The 19974-nt window shown below is 42.3% G+C and overlaps 1 protein-coding gene across 30 annotated transcripts in view; it reads left to right on the forward strand.

The window, feature by feature from the left end:
• The window catches only part of ADGRG2 (adhesion G protein-coupled receptor G2), a 143731-nt gene that overhangs the window by 56959 nt on the left and 66798 nt on the right, over positions 1-19974 (forward strand). For all 30 annotated transcript variants that reach the window (XM_047715256.1, XM_047715260.1, XM_047715261.1 and 27 more), the window contains one exon: positions 12166-12284. In XM_047715256.1, the coding sequence (XP_047571212.1) occupies positions 12167-12284 (118 nt within the window). In that variant the 5' untranslated portion in view covers position 12166. The remainder of the gene's footprint in view (positions 1-12165; positions 12285-19974) is intronic.

Below are 19974 nucleotides of genomic sequence, written 5' to 3' on the forward strand. Positions count from 1 at the left end.
TTTCAGACCAAATCAATTAAAAAAAATCTTTTTTGAGTGCCTGCTGTGGGTGGAGTTGCATGCTGCTGGGCTTGGGGTGAGGCGGAGACCAAGTCCATAGAGGCGAAGATACTGTGTTCTTTTGCCTTGGTTTTGTTTTTAGGCTGAGTTGAGTCTCGTGGACCATGAAGTTCAAAAGCTAAAAAAAGTCACTATTTATTTGGCTACACCAATGACCAATGAATCTAAGGACATAGTGGCTGTAAGTTCTCGAGGGCAGGAAAGATACCTGTCTTGTTCATTGTATCCTAAGTCCCAAGCATAGTACCTTGCATGTAACAGAACTTCAACACAGTTTTGTCAACTAGGTGAACGAATGTGGGAACTAATTCTCAAATCTGTTTACATTTAGCATCAGAGTATACTGTAAACTTGTCTTATAATTCTGCTTAGAACACCTAACACTTGCTGACTATACTAAGACCTTCATTATAGTACTTCCTTTCATTTCTGCAGAACCCTATGAGGTAGATGCTGTCATGACCTCCAATTTTTAGATGATCCAGAGAGCGTAAGGGACACATGAAGGTTACACCGTAAGTGGTAGAGCCTGGGTTTGAAGGCAGGCAGATGGCTCTACCAGGCATGTTCTTATCCAACATATTTACCATGTACCGGGAAAGGAGCCTGAAGAATGAGGGGAGGGAAGAAGCTGGCTTTCGCTTGGCCTTGAGTATTCACACACTGGGGAATTAAGAGGCTGGTCGACTGCAGGTAGGACTGGAGAGGAGTTTGGACATGAGTGATGGAGTTGGAAAATATCAGACCTTCCACAGAGTTTTGCGAGTATTTGTTTACTTTAAGTGCATGATTTATTTCTAATCTTGCACATCTGATATTGATTCTCTTGTTTTATTGAATAAAGCTTTCCCCACCCCTGCATTAGAAAGCACTTAATGCTTATTAAGAAAATCACTTTGCCCTGCAAAAACCAAACAAATCAGGTCCTTCCATTTGCTTCCAGAGACATGAAAGCTTCATATTACCATCATGCTGGATGGTTCCCCGTTGACCTGACCTTGTGCTATGACAAATGATACACAAAGCTGCCATTTTGGAGTTCATATGCAGCACTTACCACTTAACCCAGTTTGTCTTGTTGTTAGGACATGGGCTTTTTGGGGCATATGAGATGTCATTCTCTTACTACAGCACTGCTGGCTTTAGTTCTTGCTGACTTCATCTTCAAAAAATTTTGTTGCTGAGGTTCGGAATCGTTGCTTTTGTCCTATATTTATTCACATTACCCCCGTTCACAAGATTTGAAATTTCTGCTAGACATTTCTGTGGGCAGTCCAGAGACTTCTGTAAATAGTTTCATTTGATTTATAAAATGGGTAAAATGTGAGGATTTTACTTGTTAGGTTTTGGCACCATGGTTATCCTAGCTGGTAAAAATGAGTTAGGTTGTGCTCTCTTTCTCTATTCTTGGAGTTTTTGTGAGACTGGAATTCCTGTTTTTTAAATATTTGATGGAATCACCAGTGAAAACATCTGCGACTGCACTTTCCTTTGTCTTTGGGAAAATTTTTGAGACTTTTAATGATTATACATCTATTCCTGTTCAGGATTTCTTCTTGATTCCTTTTTGGTTAAGTTTTGTGTTTTGCATAGGGATTTGCCCATTTCTATCTAGATTTTCAAAATTATTATTATTATTATTTTTTTTAAAGATTTTATTTATTTATTTGACAGACAGAGATCACAAGTAGGCAGAGAGGCAGGCAGAGAGAGAGGAAGGGAAGCAGGCTCCCTGCCGAGCAGAGAGCCCCACGCGGGACTCGATCCCAGGACCCTGAGATCATGACCCGAGCCGAAGGCAGTGGCCCAACCCACTGAGCCACCCAGGCACCCTAGATTTTCAAAATTATTGAATAAAGTTATCCCTAAGATCCTTTTATCTTGTATGCTTATAGCATTTTCATTTATGTTGCTTTTAAAATTCTTTCCATTGGTTAATTGCTGGGATTCTCTCTCTTTTCCTCCCCCTTCCCCTCCTCCTCCCCTCCTCTTAGTTTTGCCAGAATTGTCTCTCCAAAGAACACCCTTGACTATGTTAATAACTTTTATGTCTTTTTCCTATATCCTTATTTTATGTTTTTGTCTTTATTATTTCCTTTTTATTTTTGTAAAGATTTTATTTATCTTGAGAGAGAGAATGAGTAGGGGTGGGGTTGGGTGAGTAGGGGTGGGGTTGGGTGAGTAGGGGCGGGTTGGGTGAGTAGGGGTGGGGTTGGGTGAGTAGGGGTGGGGTTGGGTGAGTAGGGGCGGGTTGGGTGAGTAGGGGTGGGGTTGGGTGAGTAGGGGTGGGGTTGGGTGAGTAGGGGCGGGTTGGGTGAGTAGGGGTGGGGTTGGGTGAGTAGGGGTGGGGTTGGGTGAGTAGGGGTGGGTTGGGTGAGTAGGGGCAGAGACAGAGGGAGAGAATCTCAAGCACACTCCCTACTGAGTGTGGAGCCCGACACGGGGCTCCATCCATCGTATGACCCTGCGATAATGACCAGAGCTAAAATCAAGTGTCCATTGCTTACCCAGGCACTCCTAAAAGATTTTATTTTTAAGTAATCTCTACACCCAGTGTGGGGCTCAAACCCACAACTCCAAGATCAAGAGTTATATGCTCTATTGACTGAGCCAGCCAGGCACTCCTCTAATGTGTGCATTTAAAACGTAAATTTCACTCTAAAGATCTTTAGTTCTATCCTACATGCTTTGCAATACAGTCTTTATTACTGATCAAGTCAAACATGTTTTAATATATGTTATGACTTCTTCTAAATGTAAATTGTTAAATAACAATTTACCTTTTTATTATGGTTAAATTATCTTGTGGTCAGAGAACATGCTCCTTTTTCCTTCTCTAATTCTGTAAAATATTTTTGAGACTTGTTGCATGACTTGGTTTTAATAAGCACTCCCAAGTGGAATGGAGGGTTTATGCCTGATCTCTAGGTCAGGTTGGTTAAATGTGTCATTCAAATATTCTGTATCCTTAGTGACTTTCTTATTTGAATTTTACCAGTTGACGATAGAGATATTAATTTGTCATCTTCCTGTTGAACTTAACCTTTTATGAATGAACCATTTTATTTACAGGTAATGCTTTTTGCTTTAAAGTATAATTTGTCTGATATTAGTATAAACATATTTTCTTTTGATTAGTATTGACATTGCATATCTTTCCCATCCTTTTTTAAAAGTTTTTTTAAATTAATTATTTTAATTAACATGTAATGTATTATTTGCCCCAGGGGTACAGGTCTGTGAATCATCAGGCTTACACATTTCACAGCACTCACCACAGCACATACCCTCCCCAATGTCCATCATCCAGCCACTCTCTCTACCTCCCTCCCCCCAGCAACCCTCAGTTTGTTTTGTGAGATTAAGAGTCTCTTATGGTTTGTCTCCCTCTTGATCCCATCTTGTTTCATTTTTTCCTTCTTTACCCCCCAAACCCCCCACCCTGCCTCTCAAATTCCTCATATCAGGTAGATCATATGATAATTGTCTTTCTCTGATTGACTTATTTCGTTCAGCGTAATACCCTCTAGTTCTATCCATGTTGTTGCAAATGGCATGATATCATTTCTTTTGATGGCTGCATAGTATTCCATTGTATATATATACCCCATCTTCTTTATTCATTCATCTGTTGATGGACATCTAGGTTCTTTCCATAGTTTGGCTATTGTGGAGATTGCTGCTATAAACATTTGGGTGCACGTGCCCCTTTGGATCACTACATTTGTATCTTTAGGGTAAATACCCAGTCGTGCGATTGCTGTGTCATAGGGTACCTCTATTTTCAACTTTTTTTTAAAAAAGATTTTATTTATTTATTTGACAGAGATCACAAGTAGGCAGAGAGGTAGGCAGAGAGAGAGGAGGAAGCAGGCTCCCCACTGAGCAGAGAGCCCGATGCGGGGCTTGATCCCAGGACCCTGGGATCATGACCTGAGCTGAAGGCAGAGGCTTAACCCACTGAGCCACCCAGGTGCCCCTATTTTCAACTTTTTGAGGAACCAAGATCAAAAACTTTTGCACAACAAAGGAAACAGTCAACAAAACCAAAAGAAAACTGACAGAATGGGAGAAGATATTTGCAAATAACATATCAGATAAAGGGCTAGTATCCAAAATCTATTAAAGAACTTACCAAACTCAACACCCAAAGAACAAATAATCCAATCAAGAAATGGGCCGAAGACATGAACAGACATTTTGGCAAAGAAGACATCCAGATAGCCAACAGACACATGAAAAAGTGCTCAACATCACTTGGCATCAGGGAAATACAAATCAAAACCACAGTGAGATACCACCTCACACCAGTCAGAATGGCTAAACTTAATGAGTCAGGAAATGACAGATGTTGGCGAGGACGAGGAGAAAGGGGAACCCTCCTACACTGTTGGTGGGAATGCAAGCTGGTGCAACCACTCTTTCCCATCCTTTTACTTTCAAATTTATTGTATCATTATGTTCTAGGTGTGTCTTTATAAATAGCATATTTGGATTTTGCTTTTTTTTTCTTTTTTCAGTCTGATAATTGTTGCCTTTTCATTGAATCATTTAGTCCGCTTATATTTAATGAATCATTTATTCGTGTGTGTTTACATTTACCACCTTCTATTCTTCCTAATCATTTTTGTTTCTTTTTCTCCCTTTTGGAGCCTCGTTTCAAATTGACTGAATATTCTAAACACCCTCCCCCCACACTTATTAGGAAGTTACATACCCCACTTCTATTTTTTAGTAGCTGCTATAAAAATCACAATGTCAGCCCAACTTTTCAGTGTCTATAGATAATTCATACCTTTAGACTCCTCTAATACAAGGACTTTGGAAGACTTTAATTTCTTAATTTCGTTTCCTAATTGAGATATATATATATATATCTCCATATATAATGTATATGTAAATAATATAGTTGTCATTTTTCTTTTGTCTCACTTATCCCTGCAAGATATTATTATTAATGTTTTATGTAATCAACATTCATTTGTTATGCTAAGTAAAATAATTCAATCAGAGCAAGACAATTATATGATCTCACTCATGTGGAATTTAAGAAACAAAACAGGATCGTAAGGGGAAGAGAGGAAAAAATAAAACAAGATGAAATCAGAGAGGGAGAGAAACCATGAGAGACTCTTAATAGGAAACAAACTGAGGGTTGCTAGAGGGGAGGGACCCAGGTGGGTCTTCGGGATGGGGTAACTGGGTGATGGGCATTAAGGATGGCACGTGATGTAATGAGCATTGGGTGTTATATGCAACTGATGAGTAACTGAACTCTATATCTGAAACTAATGATATACTATATATTAATTGAATTTAAATAAAATGAGATAATTAGAAAAAAACATTAGTTTGTATTTACCAGTATAGAGTGCCACCCTTAGCTCTGGCAGTTGGGGCCTTTGGCCTGTGTCTCATGCTTTAGAGGTCCTCTCTCTGGCCTTTCTCTAGTCATACCCTTCTCTAAGGGTGAGAAGTTTATGACACAAAGAAATGATGCCCGCCTGGAACCTGTATCACTCTGCCCCCAACCCTTACTCCTAGATCTTGCTATGGGACCCTGGGACCCTGTAATTCCCTACTCAGGCATTGTGTGCCTATTTTTTTTTTAAAGATTTTATTTATTTATTTGACAGACAGAGATCACAAGCAGGCAGAGAAGCAGGCAGAGAGAGAGGAGGAAGCAGGCTCCTTGCTGAGCAGAGAGCCCGATGCGGGGCTTGATCCCAGGATCCTGAGATCATGACCTGAGCCGAAGGCAGCGGCTTAACCCACTGAGCCACCCAGGCGCCCATCATTGTGTGCCTATTTCCAGGACCTGAGCAGGCCTCTTCCCCACAGGCAAGTCATGCTGCAGGTGTCCTCACCTTTAGACCTAAACGATGACCAAGGGGTAGCTGCTTGCAGGAAGAGAGGGTGGTTTGGATGTACAGGCTGGGCTGTCCACATACTTGTGCACAAAACCTCTTGTATTTTGAGATGGAGTCTTAGTGGAAGAATAAGGGCAAATTGTGCCTCCTTTTATTTATTTATTTTTTATTTAAAACATTTTTGGGTACCCCTGGGCCTCCTTTTAAACTCTTAACCTGTATATCACAAATGTTAAGGATAGGGCTGATCACAGGTGAACCACTTTCTTTGTTCTTCATTCCTTGTGACATCTCAGAGCTTACATCTTTTGCCTGAGTACATCTTTCAGGATTTGCTTAGGGAGGATTTGCAGTTAGTGAACAATATCACAGTTTTTGTACGTCTTCTGGCTTCCACTGTTCATTCTGAGAAGATAGCTGTCAGTCTATCATGTGCTCCTTTGAAGGTTAACTGTCTTGTTCTCTCTGGCTACTTGTAAGGTTTTCTCTTCGTCTTTGGTTTTCTTCAGTTTCACTATTTTGTGTCTAGGTCTAGATTTCCTCTTATTTATTGTAGAGAGTCTTTAGGTTTCTTAAATCTGTGGATAGATGGTTTTCACCAGTTTGGGGTCATTCAGTCATTCCATTTCAAACCTGACTCTTTCTTCCTTTTTGAATAAAAAAAAATTTTTTTTAATTTATTTGTCAAAGAGGGAGAGAGAGAGAGGGAGAGCAGAAGCAGGAGGAACAGCAGGCAGAGGGAGAAGCAGGCTCCTTGCTGAGCAGGGAGCCCAGTGCGGGGCTCGATTCCAGGACCCCGGAATCATGACCTGAGCCAAAGGCAGACGCTTAACTGACTGAGCCACCTGGGCATCCCTCCTTTTTGAATTTTTTTTTAAAGATTTATTTATTCGACAGACAAAGATTACAAGTAGGCAGAGAGGCAGGCAGACAGAGAGGAAGGGAAGCAGGCTTCCCGCTGAGCAGAGAGCCCAATGTGGGGCTCGATCCCAGGACCCTGGGGTCATGACCTGAGCTGAAGGAAGAGGCTTTAACCCACTGAGCTACCCAGGCACCCCCTCCTTTTTGAATTTTAAGTGTATGTTAGACCTTGTATTTTTTTTTCTCCATGTCTCTGAACTTTTCTTTTGTATTTCATATCTGGAGCTTAGGTTTACTTCAGTTAGGCCCATTACCTCAGGCATAAGTGGTTCCTTTGTTTATATTACCTCCCTGAGTTCCTGCTTTCACTTTACCTTTGGCCTGGTGATTCTTTTCTATCTTGTCAGCTCTTTGATATATGTAAGAAAATCCTCTTAAAATTTCACTTGTAATTTTTGATTGTCTTCAGCAGAAGGTTTGGTCTGAATAACTGAACCCAACATATTCTTGGAATACTGAAGAAATTTTTTTTTTCTGAGGTGTTTGCTTTATCAGGGTCTTTTAGTAGAGTTCAAGTAAAATTTAATAATGCAAAAAATTTAATTATGCTTTTACTAACAGTTTCTGGATTCCTTTTTTAGAATAGTTAAATACATAACCAGAGATTCCAGGGGGGAAAAAAAAGTAACCTTGGGATTCTCTGACTTCTTTGACAGTTGAATGTTCTAAGTCAGTTGTTTTATTTGCACTGAGAACCTCTTCAGTACCTCCTTTTTAAATTTCCCCTTGTGCAAGTCTGGTTAACCAACACTTAGACTCAATGTAAATGTCTCAAAATCATAAAGTTTTCAATCATAAAGTTTTCAATGAGACCTAGGGAACAATTACCACACCTCTTGTTACTTTGGTCAAAAATATTGATCATTGCATATATCCCAGCCGCCCTGGTATAACCAAATTATGCCAGTTAATTAGAGGTAATAGAGAATAACCTTTACCCAGACTTGCCCTGAAGTGATACCACACTATTATCCCCCCTTTTAAATTATTCTTTAATTATTCTATATTTAGATAATGATACATTTATTGTGTATTGCCATTCAGGTTTGCACTGATGACCTATGTGTCTTTAAAAATAAGATAAGTGATAGTATATCTAAAGAAATTGAAAAGATCTAGAACAACTTCTTGGAGGGTTACAAGCAAGGCCATGGACTACAGTCGTGTTGCTTGTGTACCATACAACCCCAGAGGTTGCCAGGTACATCAGAGTTCGCAACCATAAAAGGGGGCCCAGAGCCATGATGAACCTTGGGAAAATCTTCTGTGAGAGGTTGTGTAGCATCAAGGGCTAGGCTTTACTGTTCAAATGCTTGCAGATGGTTTTCTTTGTAACTGATGTGATCTTACCAACCATCCTCAGCACTTTGGAAATTTGCTAAGAATCAGTGGCTGTTTAAGTCCTCTTTCTTGATAACCTGGTGAGCATTTGAGCTAACCCAAGTTAGGTGAAGAAAATTTCCAGCTCAGAAAGGTATGAATGACTTTCATGGATAATGAATAAGGCTTTCAACAAAATCCACTGCTCTCCCTCTTTGATCAGTGATGGTAGGACTTTAAGGCTTAGCAGGATGTCCTCTAGCTGATACAGAAGCAGTGGGAGCTGTGTTATTTTAAATACCATAAAACTTCTCCTATCAAGAAATATATATTCAGTCTTTTTTTTTTTTAAAGATTTTATTTATTTATTTGAGTGAGACAGTGAGAGAGCATGAGAGGGGAGAAGGTCAGAGGGAGAAGCAGACTCCCCATGGAACTGGGAGCCCGATGTGGACTCGATCCCGGGACTCCGCGATCATGACCTGAGCCCAAGGCAGTCGCCCAACCAACTGAGCCACCCAGGCACCCCTCAGTCTTAAGGAAAGACATGTCAGGCTTGATAACCTAAAGGTCAGTGGCACCTGGTTTGTAGTAAGTCCTTCTTGATCCATACTCTCTTTCCAAGATGACTGCTTGCATCGCCCTTCATTCTGGCCTTTCCTCCTCTCATTTGGGAGTTGAGTACAAGCTCTCTTCAGTGAAAAGGCATGGTTTATTTTGATCAGAGGCCCAAGTTACAGCACATAATAACCAGTCACTGTAAGCTGTGACTAATTTAACTTTGACCATATCTTATATACTACTCAGGAAGTCTTGCCCTAGGAGTTAGCAAAGCTTAAGAATGAGTTTGTAGAAATTTTGATATTATTTTTTAGCATTTTGAATTTGTTGATTTATTTCACCTGATGGATTTAGAAGTTTACTCCTAAGGAGACACATTCTCAGGAGGCCAGCACTGTGGCCTGGTAGAAAGAGAAGGAGTCCCACCAAACAGCCAAATGACCTTGACCCATCTCTTGGAGCATGTTGGACCTCTTCCTTCGTGTGTAGAATGAGGGTTTGAAGAATGAGGGTTTGAAGCTAGGTGAATTCTGAGTTCCTTTTCAAAGCTAACCTGCTCTGATACTCTTTCCAGATCTAAAATTAGGTACTTGTACAGTCAGTCTTCTAAATCAGTTCTGCAAATTCCAGGTAGAGTTGAGTCAATGCGTTTGTAGAGGAGAGAGGTTTATTTTGTTTGTTTGGTTGGTTTTTGTTTGTAGAGGTCTGGTTCACTAGATATAGATTTAACAAAAAAATAACAGTGCTTTTGGAGGGGGAACTGAGTTCAGAAATAAAAAAATAGATTGAGTTAAACTTTTAAAATGAAACTTCTTGTGGCATACACTCACTTGTATAATAAGATGAGTTTCAGGAACCAAACACATCTGTGGAACCGGCACACAGAATGTTATCTGTACCTCAGAAACCCCTTCGTGCCCCCTTCTAATTATTATTATTATTATTTTTAAAGATTTTATTTGATCCCAGGACCCTGAGATCACGACCTGAGCCGAAGGCAGGGGCCTAACCCACTGAGCCACCCAGGCGCCCCCCTTCTAATTTTTACACCTGCACCCCCTTCCAAGGATAACCACTCTCCCTACTCCTCGCTCCATCGATTGGTTTTGTCTCCTTTTATACCTCGTATGAATGGAATTCTGTGCACTATGCTTTCTTTCATGTCTGGCTGCTTTCTCTGACTTTATGTCTCGGAGATTCATCAATATTTTGGTATGTAGCTCTAGCAGATGCTTATATTTTCCTCCAGAGACATTGTTACATCTTTGCATTCTGGTTTGAGTGACTCATTTGGGAGGGTCAATAATCCACCAATATGAACAGAGAATAAAAGTGCTGAAGAGGAGAGCCAAACCAGAGGCATGTGATAACTTATTAACGTACTGTATTATTAATATATAATACAGTTTATTGATTGAGAAAAAAGAAGCCCTCTTTGGAAGGAGAAGGACTTACCTCCCGCCTAAGACCTTATCACGCCACGTCCAAGGAAAGAATTCCCAGGTGATGGTACTGGTGATGGCTGTTAAGTTATAGGACCCTTAAAGATTGCCAGTTTTTCCTTGAGGCTGAGAAATTGTGTTTTATCCCCATCTTCCTGTGCCCTTGTCTCCATAGTCCCTGCTCTGTTCTACCCTGCACGTGCTGGGTGCAAAAGACTGTCTGTCTCCCGAAGGAAGGAAGAGTACAGCTAGCGTTCACAGTGGCTTCACAGGGCTTTCTCACCACAGCAACACTCTCTGGTTGGTGCTGTTGTCACGGTTTGCTAGATGCGGAATCCTGGCCATTGGAAAGAACTTGTCCCAAGTCACTCAGACATTGCACGGCAGAGCCAGAACCCGGCAGTGCCTGCTCGCTAGTCTTCGCCACTGGGCATGCACACTTGATCGTTCTGAGGCTGGCAGAAGCCGCAGTGGAGGCTGGGTTCGTGGGTGCTCTGTGGTCAGGAGTTCTGCCAGCTGAAAACATACAGCCTGGTCTGCCTTGGCCGCACGCCCTGGGGCTGTGCAGGGGGAGCCTGCTTCGTGGGATCTCCCTTCCCCATGCTGGTGCCTGCGCCCGTGGGCTGATTGTGATTTCCTGGCTGGCTTGTCCTCCCTTGGCATCCCGTGCCAGCCACTGCTGCTGGTGCTGACTGCCTGTCCTGGGGTTCTGTTGGCCAGTTCCTCTACCGTGAGAGGAACAGACACAGCTTCAGGATTTGCCATTCTCTCTGGGTGCCGGGCTCCCTCCTTATTTATTTTTTATTGCCTCTCAAGAAATATTTGTTGAATGAATGAATCCATGAATGGCGAATGGGGCTTTGAAATTCAGTTTTGATGCGAACTTTGCTTTTTAAAAAATGTTGACTCTGTTGTCCTGACCACTCAAGATCAAGCAATGATAATGGATTTGTGTGTGATAAAGAGGAAATTCTTCTGCAGAATAAGACAGAAACAGGAGTAGAATGATTTATGGGATTCTCTGACGCCTTCTGATTCTTAGTATAGTTTTGAACCAGGCTTTATATAGTGGTAATAATTATATGTGTAGCGTTCACGTTTTTCATTTCTTCTCTTGATATTTTGCGTGTATTGATGTTTTCCGTAAATTCACAGGGACCACCTTGCTTATCTTTTTATTTTTATTTATTTATTTATTTATTTATTTATTTAAAAAATTATTTATTTATTTATTTGACAGCGAGAGAGAGAGAGAGAGAGAGAGAGAGATCACAAGTAGGCAGAGACAGGCAGAGTGGCGGGCGGGGGGGACCGGCTCCCCACCGAGCAGAAAGCCCGATGCAGGGCTTGATCCCAGGACCCTGAGATCATGACCCGAGCCGAAGGCAGAGGCCCAACCCACTGAGCCACCCAGGCGCCCCCTTGCTTATCTTTTTAAAAAAATTTAATTTTAAGTGAAGTATAGTTGACATACAGTATTAATTAGTTTCAGGCGTACAACAAAGCAGTTTGACAATTCTGTACGTTATGAAATGCTCATCACGATAAGCATAGTTGCCATCAGATGTCATATGAATTTAATGCAATATTACTGACTGTATTTTTGATGCTGTACTTTTCATCCCTGTGACTGACTTGTTTTGTAACTGGAAGTTTGTACCTCTTGATCCCGGCCACCTGTTTTTCCTGTCTCCTCCTTTCGCAACCGCTAATTCGTTCTTTGTATTTGTGAGTCTGTTTCTGTTTTTTTAAAAAATAATTTTCAATGTAATATGATACCCCACTGGGTGGTCCTCCCATAATAAACAGAGGTTTTGCTTTTAGTAAACACCCGTGTCCCATCTGGCATTGACAGTTCTCTGGAACCAGAGTAATTTAAAGGAAGCAGGAGTGCAGGTTGCCTTGGTAAAGTGACTGACCTCTTGGGTTTTGAAGAGGTGTTGTGATTATGGCGTGCCGTGATGATATGTTTTCGCCTTATTTTATTCCAGGATGTTTTTCTCTGGCAGACAGTGTGGCCATGTTGGCAGACCTGAAGAAGTTTTACCGCTCTTCAAGATATTTCTTATCATCATTTATCTTCATGTTGTCCTGGTTACATCCTTGGAAGGTAAGGTGCCTGCGTTTTGTCTTGTCTTGTTTTTTTCATTCTTTCCCCTGTTTTATCTCTGTGTACATGTGTTTATTTAGGATTTTTTTTTAAACACTGTGAAATAAACATAACACAAAACTTCCCATTTTAACCATTGAACTGCTGGCATTAAATATATCCCCAATTATGTACAACTATCACCACTACCCATTTCTAGGAAATTTCATCTCAAATAGAAACTCTGTACATGTTATACAGTAGCTCCCCATTCCCTCTTCCCCCTAGTCCGTGGTATACTCTCTGCTTTCTGTCTTTATGAATTTGCTGTTCCAGGCACCTCATATAAGTGGAATCATACAGTATTTGTCCTTTTGTGTCTGGCTTCTTTCACTTAGCATGTTTTCAGGGTTCATCCATGTTATAGTATGTATCAGCATTTCATTCCTTTTTCAGGCTGAATAATACTCCATTGCGTGTATAGACCACATTTTGTTTATCCATTCAGTGTTGATAGACGTGTGAGGTATTTCCACCTTTTGGCTATTGTAAATAATGCTGCTGTGGATATTGGTGTACAAGTACAAGTTCAAGTCCGTGCTTTCAGTTCTTTTGGGCACATATGCCTGGGAGTGGAATTGCTAGATCACATGGTGACTCTGTGGTTAACTTCTTGAGGATCTGCCACACTGTTTCCCACAGTGGCAGCACCATTTTACATCCTACCAGCAGGGCACAAGGATTCCAGTTTCTCACCAAGACTTCTTCTTCTTCTTCTTTTTTTTTTAAGATTTTATTTATTTATTTGACAAACAGAGATCACAAGTAGGCAGAGAGGCAGGCAGAGAGAGGGGGAAGCAGGCTTCCTGCTGAGCAGAGAGCCCAGTGCGGGGCTCCATTCCAAGATCCTGGGATCATGACCTGAGTTGAAGGCAGAGGCTTTAACCCACTGAGCCACCCAGGCGTCCCTCACCAAGACTTCTTATTTTCTGTTGTTTTGATAATGGGTGTGAATTGGTACCTCGTAGTGGTTTTGATTTACATTTCCTTAATGATTAGTGTTGTGGAGCATCTTTCATGGACTTATTAGACATGTTTGTCTTTTTTTTAGTGATGTGTCTACTCAAACCTTTGGCCTATTTTTGAATTGGGTTGTTTGGGTGTTTTTGTTGTTGTTGTTGAGTTTAAGAGTTCTTTATATATTCTGGATATATTAAATCCTTTACCAGTTAATGTGAATTGCAAATATTTTCTCCCATTTTGTGTTATCTTTTCACTATCTTTTTTTCTTTTCTTTTCACTATCTTAATAGTGCGCTTTGACGCACCCAAGTTTTTATGTTTGAAGAAGTCCAATTTATCTGTTTTTACTTTTTTGCCTGTGCTTTTCCTATCTTATCCAAGAAACCACTGCCAAATCTGATGTCATGAAGATTTCTCCCACATTTTCTTCAAAGAGTTTTAGAGTTTTAGCTCTTGTGGTCAGGTGCTTTGATGCATTTTGAGTTCATTTTTGTATATGGTGTGAGGTAAGGGCCCAGCATCATTCTTTTACGTGTGGACTTCCACTTTTCACAGTGTTATTTGTTGAAAAGACTGTCCTTTCCCCATTGAGTCGTCTTGGCATCTTTGTCAGAAATCAATTAACCACATATGTGAGGGTCTATTTCTGGTGTTTATTTGTTCCTAAAAGCATCCATTGAAGGTACTTCTGCATGGAAACGTTAAGGGAGGTAGAGAATCAGCCAAATGAAGCAGCATGGTTTTCACAAGAGAGGATCTTTAGAATGAAATAAAGAGAAAAGTTACCTAAGGAAGGCAGCAAAAAGGCCAGATATCCTGGCAGCAAAATCTGTAGGTACAACTGCCAAAAAAAAATACAGTGCTATCCAAAGGGTAAGAATCCTCACCAGGAATGTTATTTAAGAAGAATTATCAAGGACACACAGAGAAATGTCTTTCTTACTTGGAGGAGAGTGGCAGGATCAAGGAATCTTTGGATAAAGCAAATACCTACTTAGAGCCAACAATGACATGTAAACAAAACAGACACTCACGAAATAAATGGAAAACTTCCCAACAGGTTAAAACCCAATTGACAGTCCTTCAAAAAGCAGGCACCAGGGCCTGTCAAGAAGCCACAATACTTTACAAAAAGAAGTGGTAAGAGTCAAACGTGTCCTGACTGCTTATGATGGGCCGGGTCCTTCCTGCTTTACACATACTCACTCTCTTCAGCTCCTCAACCACATCTGTGAAGGAGAGGTCCTAAAGTTAGCCTCATTTCCCAGGTCAAGAAACTGTCTCTGAGAGATAAGTAAGTTGTTCAAGGAAGTGGCTGACTGGAATTTGTAGCCAGCTCCGAACTTTGTGGTCATAACCCGCAAACCAGAGTTCTCAAACTCTGAAAACATCAGTTCTCAAAATATAAGAATCCCCTGGAGGGCTTGTTAAAACACAGATTTCTGGGTCCCTCCCCGAGAGGCTTCATTAGGTATAGGGCTGGACCTGAGAATGGACATTTCTAAGAAGCTCCCAGGTGCTATTGTTGTGACAGACCCAGAGACTACACTTTGAAGACCACTGCCCGCAGTGTGAGTCTTCAAAGACCACAATGGGCAGAAGGCAGAAGTAGGGAGAGAAAACTTCTCTAGATAACCATCACGGGGTATAGAGTCTGCTGTGGTTCTGTGATGTTACTGTCAACTGTGCTCGCACGTCATCTTCTTGGGGCATGAAAATATCACTGTGGGATCAGCAGAGCAGAAATCAAATGTCCCCACTCTACTGATGACTAAATGTCTCCAGGGGCATGATGGGTTGGGAAGTGGTGGAGTCAGACTAGATACTAGATCTTCAGTCTCACGTTCCAGTGCCTTTTCCACTGCGGGGGTAGCTGAGGAAGGAAAGTGAAACATAAGGGGAAAAAAGTCATCAAAATGAAAGCAGCTCGGGAGAAATAAGTCTTTGTGAAAAATATATTTAAGAGCGATGAAAATGGGGCAGGTAAACAGGAAAGTGCCTGCGTGCTGATGGCTCCCATGGCCCTCTGATTGCAGATGATTTGTGCCTAGACATCCAAGCGTGGCCTGTTCTTGGAACAACCCAGAAGTGCCAGGGAGTTAACACTCCAAAAGAGTGAGGGATGAGAGTCGGTGTTGACCTATGCCAGCTTCCTCGTCCCTTGATGGGCTGTGTTCTACACACCTAGTAGATAGTTGGGTTGTGCCCCAGTTGCCCCCCGGTTGTAATCCACTCATTAATGTACCCATTATTGGCTTTACTCGCTTCCCTATCTTACTTCCCTACTCCCTCCCTCTGCTTTCTGGGGTCTCCCCACTTGGAACAGTATGAACTGTCCAAGGTCCAGCCCAATATTACTACCTCTATAAAGCCTGCCCTGATCTCTTCAGAAGAAAGAAATCTCTCTCCCCGGGGCTCTTTTTTCTCTTTATCCATGTCTTTTTATTCTTGAACCCTTCTGTTACAGCGTTAGGCATTTCCTTTGCATCACAAGTCCTTTCAGCACATTGTCAGTGCCAGGTGAGAAGGCAGAAGGAGGGTTTGTGAGGCGGATGGGAAACGAATGGGTGGAAACGTAATGAGGACAGGGAACTTGCACTGGGCCACGCCCTGCTAAGTGCTTGCTGTATAGCATCTCATTTAATCCTCACAAAAACTCATCATGATAGATAATTTTAGTCTCAGTTTATAGATGAAGAAATGGAGGGTCAAAGAGATTAAGTCATTTGTGCAGAGTCTCACAGCTCAGAGGATTCCCTTCAGCACATAGCTTGTTCTGTTCATACTCGACCAGGCTGTCTGGTAGGTGTCTGAAGACTGAATGAACAGGTCACTGAGGCGAGGGGAGAAGATAGAGAAGGAGCCGGGCTGTGCTGCTAGAGAGCAGCCATTCCCCCAGACTCTGGGGGATCTGGACTGCAAACACAGTAGCTTTACCCTGGAAGCCTGAGAGATGACTCAGTAGCTCTTGACAGTAAGGAGAAGTAGGTCTGACACTCCCTTGTTAGGCCACTGGCCAACAGAGAGAACTCTTAGACCTTAATACTTTCAGTTGTGTAATTTGGCAATGCGTGAGGGAATCATTCTTGGTCTACCAGAAGCCCACATGAGCTTTGGTAGGTGACTATACTTCTCTCTAACCTCTAGCTCTCCTGGCCCATGCTAATGCCTTTTTTCTTTACTTTTTTTTTGGCTTTGAAGGAGGTCTTCTTTTAGGTACAACTATTTTCCAGAGGGTGAGATGACACAATAGTGGAAGATGGTTATAATTTCATCCTTCTAGAGTTGTCTTCCCCATTTGGAAACAATTACACATTTGAGCCAGTTTGGTGAGCTCATGAGCTATAATCCCCCAACCTTCTCTCTGGTCTGGACCTAGATCTTTCTGTGCCGCAGGCATTTCCAGTGATAGACTCCTCTATAATTCCTGTCTCCCAAGGCCTCACTCTCTTGTTTCCTCTTACACTCTCATGCTTTGTCCATCCAAGTCTTTGTTCTTCCTTGTACATGGTAAAGCTGTAGGAGGGTAGACTGTAACGCTCCTGAAAGGCAGGGAACCTGTCTTGTTTGACTTTGTCCTCCAGTACCAAACCACGTGTGCACTCTTTCTCTCTCAACTTTCTGTCTGTGCAAATGAAATTATGACTACCATGACATTGACCTGATGCTCAGCCAGTCTTATAGCCTCCCCAATTCCCGCTACCCCCACACAGGCATGAGGTCACTGCTAGCAGACCCTGACTCTTTCCCTGACAGATCAAAGTGCTGACGGGGAATGGTAGAGGCTCTGAGTAGGTGGAGGAGGAAACTGAAAGCAGAGGACATTGTGTCCCACTTAGCGCTTAGAACTCCTGGTCAGAACTCATAGCAGCCTGTACATCAACAGGGAGGCCATGGTACAGATGAAAGATGGTGGCATAGTGTGTCTAGGCAGAGAGAAGACTGGAGATTGTGTCTTTTTCAAGTCTTTCTTGTCTCTTGTGGGCAGGGGATGGATTCTAAGTGGCCCTCATGTTCCTTGTGGGTGACTGTGTTGTGAGCCAGGAGCAGGGACATGGCTGCAAAAGTGATGGTGTGGACAATTTAGACTAGGGGTCTGATGAAGGATGTGACAGACACTCAGAGGTGAGACCTGAGGAGACCTGGGTCAGCAAGAGAGGGACCCCAGGCCAGGGAGGGCTACTGAGAGCATAGACCATGGGAGCCAGTGGGCACAGTCTTTAGTGGTGGGTGCCAGCTGGATGCTCAGGAACCCCACAGGGGGAGGGAGATCTCTGGAGAGGCCATTGAGAACCCAGTGTTCAACACAGGGTGGGCTCACAGAGCTGGACCCCTTCTCCCTGCTGCCAGAAGGAAACTAGCGCCCCATTCCCAACCTGGAAGCCATCTTGACTACCAGATGGAAGACGAGGCAAAACAGAGATGGTGCATTTATCCAAAAGACATTGAGTTAGCTGGAGATCATTTCAGAGCAAATGAAAGAGCCACCTTAAATCATCGGGTCTAGGGATCCCTTTCCTGTACCTCTGGAGTGGAGGCTGCAAAATAACTTGGAAGCTCAGGTAGTTTCTTTTTAATGTATTTGTTTATTGTTGCTATTATTTGTGCACCTAAATTCTATTTATAAATTTTAAACTAACTCTAAAACGAATACATATTAAGATGTGTTAGGACACTCTGCTAGGGATTGTTGAAGGTGATCATTATAACCTGAATTCTGCTCCTCCTCCTGGTTTTATCTTTTCATGTATGAAGAAATACCTAGTCAGGTCCTTGAGGGTAAGGGGGACAACCCTTTCCTCTCTCTATCCTCCATAGTCCAGCACATAGTAAGTGCTCAGTAAACTGGTTGCTTGACTCGCTTTGATTTTTGACTCTAGTGTAAAGCCTAGAGATACTCTAAAATGTGGGCCTCTGCCTTCAGCTGACTTACATCACCAGCAATACCCTCATCTGGACCCAGTGATTTCTTATACAACATCCGTTACTCCTCTAACATTTTGCATAGACCTCAATGAAGTGGCTGTCGGTTAGCTAGATTACCTTTAAAGAATGGCTTCCTCTCCTCCATATGATGAAGGGGCTCAGCTGATTGCCTATTAGGATTCCTTCACACACTCACATTCTGTGAGTTCAATTACCCAGCAGGGAGAGTCTTCGGATTCCTAATTCATTGTCCTGGGTGACCAGAGATCCTTGGGGTCTTCTTCAAAGTGAGAACCACTCTTCTGTGCCATTCCATTTTACGACTGGTCTCCTATTCAAAAATTTTTTAAAAAAATTCTTTATTTATTTTGAGGGGGGGAGAGAGAGAGAGAGAGAGAGAAGGAGAGAGATCCTCTAGCAGACTCCCTGCTGAGCACAGAGCCCGATGCGGGGCTCTGTCCCAGGACCCTGAGATCCTGACCCGAGCTGAACTCGTTGGACACTTAACCAGCTGAGCCATCTCGGCGCCCCTCCTATTCAAAATTCTTAATGTGAAATTGGAAACAATTGAAAATACTTTTTTAAACCACTTTTTTTTTTAAACATAATGTGATTTCAGAGGCCTTCAAGTTACAGAGAAGCCAGTGAATCTCTTTGTTTGCTAAATTGATAAACGTTCCAGAAGTGGCTTTTGCTAACTGGTCAGTCAATGGGTCACTGGTGCTATCCTTGCCTTGCCCTTCATGGAAAAGTCCAGGGCCTCTTGTTAGGATCCAGTAGCAACAGCTCATAGGACTGAGCATGAAAAACAGCAGTGGCGGCAGCAACCCAGCTGGATATTTGTGTAGTCTTTATGGCTTACAGCGCGCCTGCATGTAGATCATCTCCCTGTGTCCCCACTGGGGTAGGCAAAGAATGTTGTATTATCCCCAACTTTGCTGATGAGAAGATTGAAGCTTAAAGCAATGGAGTAACTTTCAAAGTTACTCAGCAAGATACAGTATCAAGCTCCTGGAAGCAGCTCACCAGATCTCTGTCCTCTATTCCAGCTCATACAATGTGCTTGCTTTTGGCCAATTGACTCTGTTGTAGCCGAGATCCTTAACAGTGGTGATTTTAATCATAAGGAATGTCTTTTTGGAGCAGGGGTTGGCAAACATTTTCCACAAAAGCCAGATAATAAATATTTTTGGATTCATCAGCCATACACAGTCTCTGTGGCAACTACTCAGCTCCGTTGAGGTAGGCAAAGCGGCCATAGGCAATATGTAAATAGGCGTGGCTTGGCACCAATACGGCTTTGCTACAGACTCGGTTGGAGGCCAGGCTTTGGCCCATGGGCTCTAGTTTACAGATCCCCGATCTAGACCCAACAGAGTGGTGCAGCACATACTACTGATCATTTATATGACGACCATTCCTTGCTTTTTACTTGTTTGGCCAAGCCCTGGCTTCATAGGGTGCTTACCCCTTTCCACGTGACTCAGGAGTAAATCCTGATTATTCTAAGCCAACTATGGAAATGCTGTTCTGCCAGTTTGATTTAAGAGCGGCCATGTGACTCCCTTTTGACCAATAAAGACACATGGGAAAAGCTGCTAGGGGACTTTTAGGAAAAATTTCTCCACTCTTCGGGTGCGACTCAAGGAGAAACAGTTCTTCCTCTGGACCCGCGCTGTCCCATATGATCGCACTAGGTGGCACATGTGGCTGTTAAATTAATTAAAATGAAATGAAATGAAAAATTCAGTTCCTCAGTCACA

This window comes from Lutra lutra, chromosome X (assembly GCF_902655055.1).
Source record: "Lutra lutra chromosome X, mLutLut1.2, whole genome shotgun sequence".
Classification (NCBI taxonomy): domain Eukaryota; kingdom Metazoa; phylum Chordata; class Mammalia; order Carnivora; family Mustelidae; genus Lutra; species Lutra lutra.